At 42.1% G+C, this 10,775-nt stretch overlaps 1 protein-coding gene across 1 annotated transcript; it reads left to right on the top strand.

Moving 5' to 3' along the window:
* Positions 1-1,249: 1,249 nt before the first annotated feature.
* On the top strand, positions 1,250-3,091 carry LOC142969880 (ADP-ribosylation factor-like protein 4C). The gene has a single exon (XM_076109969.1). It carries the CDS (start codon positions 1,784-1,786, stop codon positions 2,360-2,362), a length of 579 nt encoding a protein of 192 aa, XP_075966084.1. The 5' UTR covers positions 1,250-1,783; the 3' UTR covers positions 2,363-3,091.
* The last annotated feature ends 7,684 nt before the right edge of the window (positions 3,092-10,775 follow it).

Below are 10,775 nucleotides of genomic sequence, written 5' to 3'. Positions count from 1 at the left end.
TAACTGTTGTGGTGAAATGAAAATATCTGACTGTTGACTGTGAAAAATAAACAGTTTGCCATCTGGTGGATGAAAGTAGTACAGCATATCATAAACTGCATCATGTTAATCAGATGGCAGATGTTTTTGTTTTCTGTCTACATGTGAGGACCAATCATAATTGAGTGATTGTGCGTTATTAGAATACACGATTCTGCCTTTATTTTGTCCTTGCTTTGCTAAAAGCCATCACCAGTGGAGTAAAGTACAATGAGTATTGTGCTTACAGGTGCTAAATTAGATGTTCAGAGCATTGATAAAGCACAAAACAAGTAATATCTACCTCTGCAGAGAGAGAAGTCTCTCTCACTGTGCTTATTGGCAGTTACAGTCCTCTACAGAAGCGTAGAGTCTGAACTACTTTCCAACCAATCGCTACAACATCATGATGGTTACAACTTTAACTTTAAATGGTGCATGTCAATACAACCAATATTCAATATATGTAGAGCTCCTCTAAAATACAATAAACAGCCTAACGAGATCCTGCATGGGATCCATCAGTGTGCAGTTGGCATGTGAGAAGAACTTTTTATTTGGTGTTTGTGGGTAAAGTTGTGATGAAAAAAATTTGTATAGAGTTTGTATAGTTTGGAATGCAAATGTTTGCTTTTGCAAGAGATGTAAGATATTTTGTTTATGTTTTGGCGTTTTTTTCTTTGAGTTTTGACAAAGGAGCCTAGTTTCAAAAATTGTCCTTAGCGATTGAAAAAAAAAAACAGCCCCTTCTTCCTTCGTGTTCTTGCATATTTGTACCAGAAGAGGGCGCAGTTGGCCATGATTTTGATCACCATGAACAGATAATACCGCAACAGTATATATACGACGTAGAAAAAAGGGTGTAACTGCTTCATGTTTATTACATTCATACATGTTTTCTTTGTTTTATTTTGTGACTGAAAGAAAATCAAACCTAGAGAATTAAGAAAATAATATACTTAAATTAGCTTGAAGCTTCAACTATTTATGACGCAGTTTACGTTCATTTTATTCAAGACGAAGATCTCCAACAATATGTTGTTATGAACCCAAACGCTGCACGTGAAGTTTGTACCAGCGGTGTTTGTGCATCTGTAGGAACCGGATCACCACAGCAGCTCGTGAGGACGCGCGCTGCCTCATTGGCACATGTCCCAGGCGGGGTGGAGCGTAGCGGGGCCGCCTCTTGTTTTGCGGTCTTGTTTTGTCAGCCTCTCAACAGACGGAGCAGCCGCAGCAGGTCGTCAGGAGAGCAGCGCCCGACACGAACCGGTGGACGTTATTTTCGCCGGTTCGACCCTCAGGAGCAGGGCGCAGTCACAAGCCTGAGAGGTGAATCTGTTCGTGCGCAGCTTCCAGAGGGTGTGTTTTGATCCTGCGGAGGACTGAATCAGAGGGCATAGAAGGTGTTCTTAAGGCTGGAAAAAGGTTTGTGATCATCGTTGTCCTTCACGGCGCTGACACCGTCCACGCTGTCCTGAAGGAGACGTTTAACTGTGGAGCGTCTTCGTGGCCGAATGGATGCGAGTGCGTGAGGAGAATACTAATGAACGGCGCGCTGTGTCCTGCCGAGGCGCACCGCGTCTCCCGCTGCTGCTGAGGGCCACAGCAGAGCCGATCAGTCATCCGGAGCGCACCGGGGCCTGCGCACCACCTCAGTCTCCCCACGGGAATTAATGAGCGGGATCTGAGCACCGGAGCCGTTTTATCTCCTGGATAAAAAACAACAACAACCTCCAACAGCTGCAGAAAGAAAAACGCCAAAATGGGCAACAGCTTCTCCAACATCTCTGCCTTCCAGTCTCTTCACATCGTCATGCTGGGCTTGGACTCTGCTGGGAAGACCACAGTCCTCTACAGACTCAAATTCAACGAGTTTGTCAACACGGTTCCCACCATCGGGTTCAACACGGAGAAGATCAAGCTGAGTAACGGCACCGCGAAGGGCATCAGTTGTCATTTCTGGGACGTGGGGGGCCAAGAGAAGCTGAGGCCCCTGTGGAAGTCCTACAGCCGGTGCACCGATGGGATCATCTATGTCGTGGACTCAGTGGACGTTGACAGGCTGGAGGAGGCCAAGACTGAACTGCACAAAGTCACCAAGTTCGCGGAGAACCAGGGCACGCCGCTGCTGGTCATCGCCAACAAGCAGGACCTGCCCAAATCTCTTCCAGTGGCGGACATTGAGAAGCAGCTGGCTCTGCACGAGCTCAGCCCCTCCACCACCTATCACATCCAACCTGCATGTGCTATAATAGGCGAGGGGCTTCACGAAGGTATGGACAAGCTGTACGAAATGATACTGAAGAGGAGGAAATCACTGAAACAGAAGAAGAAGCGATAACAGCTGCTGATTCTGTGGAAAGTGTTTTAGTCTAATTAACTGTAAGGAATCCGGGTTCTGCCAGTGTTGCCCTAAACAGGTTTACTTTGCAGTGTTTTTGTTTTTGTTTTTCACATCCTCAGTTTGGATTAAAGCTGTTCGACGCTGTGAAGCCCTGCTGAGTGCATCATTCAGCACACAGGAGGCTGCAGGATATAGAATACATAATAACCAAAAAGACAAATGTAGAAAAGAAACTTGAAATGACTCTCTGGATCTACAGCATGGAGGAAGAGACGCGGGCTGGCCCGTTCGTCTGCTGCTTTTGTCGTGGACTTTGAACACAGTTTGACCCTGAAGAAGAAGCTCCTCTGCTGTAGCTCACTGAGGACTGTTATGGCACAGTAGTTTTCATTTCCACCCACAGGAGGTCTACTGTGGGGACACACGTTTGATTTTGCACGTGGCTCGGGTCACTTGTGCCCCCTGCTCCTTTTTGTTTTTATTTGGAGGACAGACATCTGTAGTTTCAGTCTGGATGTCATGCTGACTGTTTCTTTGGGAGCAATGAAGTAGCCTTTCCTCTGCGTGGTGGACTGAGGACAGAGTGTCCACTACTTTGCACTTTTCATTTCCTAACAAAACAGTAGAGAACTACACTGTATTAATAGAGGAGTCAATCCAGGTGGTTTATGTACTAAGAAGCCAAAATTGAAGTATTTTTTGAATATTAAAAGATTTAAAATCCATGATTTGGGTGACTGGTTTTCATTCAAATGTTACAGGTTACACTGGCAGCAGCAAGTGGGATAACACAGATGGCTTGGCATGGTAAAAACAAAACCTGTGAACTGTTGACCTGATTCATTTCTCTACCCAGATGCTCACAGGTGTGGATCAAAGGAAAAAGGGTCAAAGGTCCCAGAGTTCAGAGAGCCTGCAGAAGGTTAAATGAGAGAAAAGCCCGCGCACAGATTTCTGTTTCAATCTACTGCACATGAGGTGAACATTTAGAGCAAAGCCGGAGCTCGTTTGTGAAATTTATGGATCTGCATTGCGGTGCTGAATTTTCTGCTTCACAACAGTGTTTACAGCAGCAACCAGTGCTCCAATGGGACCAGTGCTCACCGGTGTGTCCCATCATTTGTGGACAAGATGCCTGTTTCTTTGTGAAGTACAATATGTGGTCTACTTCAGTCGGAGAGCTGCTGAATAAGAGTTTTTGCTGTCTTGTTTAGGCTCAGCAACAATCCAAAACTCAAAATATGTTCAGTTCAATATAGAAATTGAAGGAAACTACCAAATATTCACATTTGAAGAAGCTGGAACCTGATTATTTTGGCTTTTTTTCTTTAAAAACAAATAACTTCAGTGACTAATAGCTTAAATGAATCGATTGCTTGCTTCAGCTTTAATTTGTACCCTCACATGTATAATTCTCCTCTTCATGTGCAGACTTTTCTAGTTCAAGCACCGACAGTTAATGTGTTTGATGGCTTCAGTGATCGAGCTCTTATTTTGTGTTACTAGTTGACATGAGTTAGTCTGTGGCAGTATTGTTTTTTTTGTGGAGTAGACTGGTTCTCTCAGGTGGTGGGATGTGATTAAGTACATTTTGAGGTACTTTACATTGTTATTTCCATTCTGTTTTACTTTATACTTATAAAGTATAAACACATAAATTGTCCTGTTAAGATTTAAGTTGGTGATTTCAAACATTTTGGGCTCGTGATCTCTTACAAAACAGTGTTATGGCTTCTTGTCATGTTTCAGATGTATCCGGTTTATTGTCAGTTGCACCAAAGAGTTACTTCTACTCTGAAGTAAAGTCAAAAATGATTATAAATTGTTATTCTTTGCTCTCCCACTAATGATAGAAACAAAAACCATCTGGCTACTGTTTCATGGACACCCTCAACGCAGACGAACGTTGTGAGTTTGATGCCCTTTTTTGTGACAGCAGGCTCAGAGAAACTCAGAGGTTTCCCCCGAAAAAAGAAACAACCAAGAACAGAGAGAGCCCTGTCATCTCGGGACTACCCGTTGCTATGGCAACAGGATAGCAGAACCAACCCAGTGATTTAAGAAAACAGGTTTCCCTTCTCGCAGTCGTCTGCAGCGTTAACAACTGTTTACCCCGACAAGAGTCAAACATCGATGCCTTAGTCCCATGATTTAGCCCTCATGTTTAGAATTCTACTTCTCACAGTTTCTCTTCTGCGTTATCTTGATGCAGCTCTACTTTGAAGCTAAATGTTATAAGCTATGCCCGCACCATCCCATCAAATATAGCTATTTCCTGCATCATTTCACCCAAAATTCAGCCACATGTGTGATATATTTGGAAGTTATAAGGCTCAGTTTATGATAAGAGTGAGTGGTTCTGTGTGTGGGTATTTATAACATTTTCACATTGTTTCTTTAAATGAGCCAAATTTCCGGCTGGGTTCCAGCTCTGGTTAATCATTATTCGGTCATTATTGATCTTCAGTCTCAGTTTGTGTTTAGCCAGCGGGGTTTAACTGAAGTTCAATTGTTGGATGTCTGTGTGGGAAGTGAAAGCCACCACATACCTAATGATGAATTCACGAGATCTCCCTAAGCAAACAAGAAAAAACAATACTCAATGCCAAAGTCAACAATAATTGTTCCCATAATGCTAGTCGGTAAACCTAACCTTGTTAGAATATTCTTCTGTTGTATTAGAGTGTAAAGTGAGGTCAGAAGTGATGCCTGATTTGATTTCAGTAAAGTAGCAGAAGAGCTTTTCTGCATTTGACCCATTTGTCAAAATGTAGGAAGGCCACATGTGTGCAGCACAGTTGGCTACATGAGTGGCCTATAAAACCAATGGCCTCCAAATATACACCGCCTCCAGGGAAGCTTGTCCTTGTTTATGTTGAAGGAACGGTTTCACTGTCAACAGAAACGCGGCCTGACTTTTGTCAACTCAACACAGTAGCTGTGCTTTTACAACCTGCAGCACACAACTTTGGTTTCATGCACATAAACTACTCGGTAAAGGTCGTCTGGATCAGACTACACATTTTTTACAGTGACTTGGACAAGAGACCCGAAGACGCTCACACGTTGCCATCTTTCACTTGCGTAGACGACCGGTGAGGTGCCACAGAAACTCTTAACTGTTAGGACTGGGTGTAGTTAAAAAATGACCATGCCAGTACCAATACCAGTACCTTTAAAGTGATACTGATACCTAGAGGTACCCATCATGTGAATGGAAGCTGTGCGTGTCCCACTGGCTAAGTATCGCTGCATTGTTGTAGAAGCATTGCAACCACCCTCCCATAATAAAGTGACTAGTTTTCTGTCAGGATGTCGTGAGGTGTCCTAGATGGCCGCGTCTCTTGTTGTCTTCTATGAAACCCTACAATTTGAGAAATTGCCACTCAGACTGTACAGCAGGTTATTATCAAAGCATCGGGGATCCCCTTCTCAATCTCAGCAGCTCAAACGACAACCAGAATTTCAAACAGATTTTAAAACAAAAATTGGGGCGCGATTGATTTGGTGTTTTAATCTGGTCGGATCCGAAAAGTGTCTGCTGGGTTTAAGAGGTTTTGCGGTGCTTCTACAACGTCATGCTACTCTGGCTTTGCTCCCAAATGACAAAAAGACTGTTTTTCTGGTAAAAATCTCAAAAAGACTCATTGATTATAATATTTTGGACCAAGTTTATGTTGATTTCACAACTTTCTACACACGTGTGTTGACTTTTGAGTTTATCTTAATATTAGTTCCCAGAATGTGTTTAGGTCAGGCGATTCCTTCCAGCAGCCAATGATAAGATGGTACATACCATGACTGAAGACGAGTCAAAAGACAAACCAAACAAAGTGGTTCTTGTAGCGCTCAAGATGTTGCAGACTGCATTTCTGAAGTCCCCACCACCTCCCACATATCCTCCTCCTCCTCCTCCTGTGGTCTTTGTTGGTGTCTCCCTCAGCTCTCCAATTATCTACTTAAAGCAGGAGCAGAGCTGTCTCTGCTGGAGCAAAACAAACTGCTGATTACAGAGCAGTGTGTCTTTGTGCTGCTACAATCACAGCAGAAATTAAAAGATAATAAGCTGACACTGTAAATGCTTTCAACCCAAACAGCCAGCTCTGTTTCGGAGTCTTTTTAGTGTCTCCCGAGGGCTCCTGTGTTTGTGGAAACATAATGACAGACTGGTGCGTCTGTAAACCTACATGGACTTTATTTTAGTCTGAGCCTCGTCAGCGCATTAACCCACAGTGGAACAAGTGAGGGATGATATATTGTATCTCTGTACAGGTAACTTAATATCTCAGTAGTGAAATATTGTGATGGAGTGGAGTTTCTGGAAATTAAAATGGGAAAATCTTTTTAGATAAAAACTTAGACAGGAAACTTGGTTAAATGTAACCCTGCCTCCTACAAAATGACGCTTCCATACAAGTAAACTACATTCTCAATTAAGTTTCAAGGTCAATGAGATTACGTCCACAGTTTTAAAAACAGGTGGTTAATGTAAATTGAAACAAAACTAAAAAAAGCTATAAAAACTTCATTAGGTTTAGACGGCAATGCAATTTCGTGGTACGGGAACGTGACTTTTAGGAGACAGCTCTGGTTAAATTAAATGGCACATTTTACTACCTCAGTTTTTTCATCACATTGATGTAAAAATCCTCTTGACTGCCTTAATGGCAAATTAATCTAATCACGGATAATAATTTCCAAATTGGCCCAAAAATAAGTAGTAAATGTAGAGCTTAATTTTGCTCCAGGGTGAAAACTTCACATGCTTTTAGACTGAACTTTGTTTGAAAAAGAACGAAAATAAACGATGGAAGGGAGGAAAGAAGGAAAGGAAAGCTGTAAACAGGGAACAAAGGTCAGGTGTAAAGATGATTTCACTGTCTTATCTCAGGATTATTGGGTGGATCCGTACCAAAATAACCAATTTTAAGTCCTGTGCCAGCGTCGTGCGTGATCGTCTTGTGAGAACATTCAAATCTTGTCTTAATGAAGTCAAGTGTTTTAAACAATGATGTCATGAAGTCATTAACAGAAAAGCAAGAAGAAATCTCTTTGAGGTATCGATGTCTTCTCCTGATTTGATCGGACCAGATTTTGTGATTTGGCCTAGAAGATGATTGTAAATGATGGACATGAGGAACCAGTGACTCCAGCCGTCAGATAAATGTAGCGGAGTAAAAAAACGCAACTGTCCTTCTGTGATGTAGTAAAAGAGTCTCCAACATGGGAATATAGGAGTAACAAGCACCAGCCTCTAAAGTGGTTTTGAACAGACTACATGCACTCAGTTACTTCACATTCTGGAGAAATAAACTGTGCAGGACATTTATCTCAGAGAGCTGCTGTCCCTGGTGGATCAGCTCTTTCTTGCTCCTGCAGCTGTTATTTTGTGTTCAGAGGGTTGATAAGCCGTGCATTGTTCGGGTGTCCCCGGCATATATAGGTCACGCTCTTGTTGTTCTGCCTCCTCCCCATTAAATGTACTGCATGTGTCACTGTTGTCTCAACAATATACAACAGCAGCAGTGCCAGATTCTCCTTCATCCCCTCCGCCATCTCCAGCAGAGTGAAAAAAACAAGACAGTGTGGACAAAAGTAGCCTGAGCCTGATCGGACCAGAGAGCCAAATCTGCATTAAAGTGTTCATCTTGAGTCTTTATGGTTACAGCCTCTACATCTTGCTGTTTTATTTTGATTAAAAAAAACATAAGCAAGCGGTGGCCCGACTTTAGTGCAGAGGATGGTGGTAATGCAGCTGGAGTCACAGAAGAATTAGCTCTCTAGCTAACAACCAGCCACAAATTAACACAAACAAATGGACCACTCACGCAGGGGGAAGATAGGTGAAACCAAAGCTTGCCATCGTGGGCAGTCATTAGCCGTGTTTCCATTCAATTGTCAAGCTAATTTTAAGTAAACTTTCGAATCATCACAAAAGAGGAATGCTAATTGGGGCATTACCATCAACTGGTTTGGGGTGAATAAACTAGGCTGTGTAGTTTCGTCAGAAACCAATTTACGATAGAAAAATGGAGAGGTCTTCAGTAATTATTTGAGTAAGGCAAGTTTGAATTATACTTTTGTGTCCGCTGATATTGTTTCATGCTGTCCAGAGAGGAAGACAATATAAATATATACCTGGGGAGAAGCCAACAGTGGAAACAGCTGATCAGTCATGTGAGTTAAATGTTCACTGCATCAGAAGTTATTCTGCCGTGGCGTTCCCATTTCATGCATCAACTCTTTTTTGATAAAAGGAAAAAAAAGAAACCTCAAGCAAGCATAAACACTTTATAGTTGAGGAAGTTTCCACACTTCAAAATACAAATACATGAATGAAAACACAACTATTAACACCGCTCTCTCACTCATTCCAACTGAAAGATAAGTTATCAAACTGCAGAAACCACCACCTGATACGTTTTTATCAACATAATGAGGAACCACACTTGTAATTCAATATAATCTCAGAGTCACAAAAGCATGATTAAACTCTGCGTGTTTAGAAACATACAGTTCTTGGTCAAGGCTAAGGAGTTTTTGTTGGGGTAATAGTCTTGGGTACTTTGTCAAGTCGTACTGTACAAATGTGAGCAACTCTACCACTAGATTTGTCAAGCTGAATCAGTCTACCCGAAGGTTGTTGAATGTAATTTAAATGCTAAGACAGTGAGGCCTTTTACACATTGCTCTGTGTTGGTTTATTCCCTCTGTGCTGCGATGTGCTCAGCTGCAGACTGAAGAATGTGTCGCCCTGCTGCTGCAGTTTAGTCTGAGAGCAGAAACATGCCTCTATATGGAGACGAGGCCTTCAGGGACACACAGGATCCTCCAGCTACCGACACTAAAAGTCCGGACCATTCATCTTGGAACCGGTACCCAGTACCACACACACACACACACACACACACACACACACACACACACACACACACACACACACACACACACTCTGAGGAAATGACAATCCTTTCTTCTTGCTTCCTCCTTAGTAAAATGTAGCTGAATTATGCATTTTATTGGATGACAAAAGAGGCCTGTCAGACTCTGCATAATCAAACAGCAGCTCACTGAGGCTGCCAGAGAACATCCATCATCTGCAGGAAGAAAGAACACATGCATGGTCACGTTTAATGACCACACTGCGCTTGTTTTTTTCGGGGGTTTATTTAAAAACAAACATTCATGCAATTTATTTCCATATCTATATTTGAAGGCCCTTTAATTTACTTGAAAATAAGTGTATTTTGACCGATTCTTGATCCGATTTTTCTCTCAACTAGAAACTAAAGCTCAACATTTGATTTAGTCAAAGAGACTGCAGGCAATCAGGTACACAGACAAGAATGCACCAACACCCAGACAACACATGCCACAGGTAAGAGTCAAACAGACCACGACTGAGAGCTGAGGTCTGAACACACCGGGAAGAACTAGTGACTAACAAGGTGCAGCTGGATGAAGACAATCAGGCATTCAACTGAAGCAACTTGGACTAAACTCAAGAATGAAATCAGGGAATAAAAGTCCCTTTTTAGTGCATGTTTTCAAAGCACACCAAAATATAACTTGAGTTGAACAATATGTACAGATTTACTTCACCCCCATGAGCAAAACCTCTAATTGTGTATATTTTTAAATCTTGCTATTTCAGCTTTTGTGTGCTCACCATTAGCATTATTGTTTATATCTATTGTATTTATTTCCCTCTGTACTCGGGTCTCACTCGTGCAATAAGATCTTATCTCAATGTCACTTCCTGGTGAAATAAACTATATATATATATATATACACTGCGATTTTATTGAGACATTTTAAATTCTGGTGTGACTGGATCTTTAACTTTCCTCTAAAACGTATTTTACAATTATTAAATGTAAGTTTCAGAAGACAGGGTTGTCGTTTTGGAACAAGTAGCAGATTTGTCTTTCTCACTGTCTTGACTTCATTGGGAGTTCCTGTCATTCTCAATGAAACACGTTTTGTTTTGTCAGTTCCTGGGCCATCATGAAAGTCCATCCTCGGGACAGGAAGCAGGTTTCTGTGGTTGAAATACAGGAAACGTTTTCAGAGTTCCTGAAAGGTTCCTTATAATCGACCTGGAGTAGAGGAGGAGGAAGTGCAGATGCCACTTTGGATTAAGATGTTAAACATTTCCCATTAGGCCTCCTGCCCGTCTGTAGCATGATGGTGATGATGGACAAAGTGCTACATGCTACAAAGTGCTACATGCTGCTACACGATGAATCGTGTTTGGTTTGAATTTGGGGTAAAATCTCTGGTGAATTGCACCAAAATAATGTATCATAACAGATGTTTGTTAATGCGAGATCTCTGCCTCAGTCATTATTAATCCTTTCCTCTGCTCCTCCAGGGACGGAAGAGGATGAATGGGAGATGAGCTTTGTGT

The sequence above is a fragment of the Anarhichas minor genome, unplaced genomic scaffold (assembly GCF_050575085.1).
Source record: "Anarhichas minor isolate MPS153535 unplaced genomic scaffold, ASM5057508v1 ptg000004l, whole genome shotgun sequence".
NCBI classification, from domain to species: domain Eukaryota; kingdom Metazoa; phylum Chordata; class Actinopteri; order Perciformes; family Anarhichadidae; genus Anarhichas; species Anarhichas minor.
The sequence above is the reverse complement of the archived record's forward strand: the minus strand, read 5'-3'. Positions and strand labels throughout refer to the sequence as shown.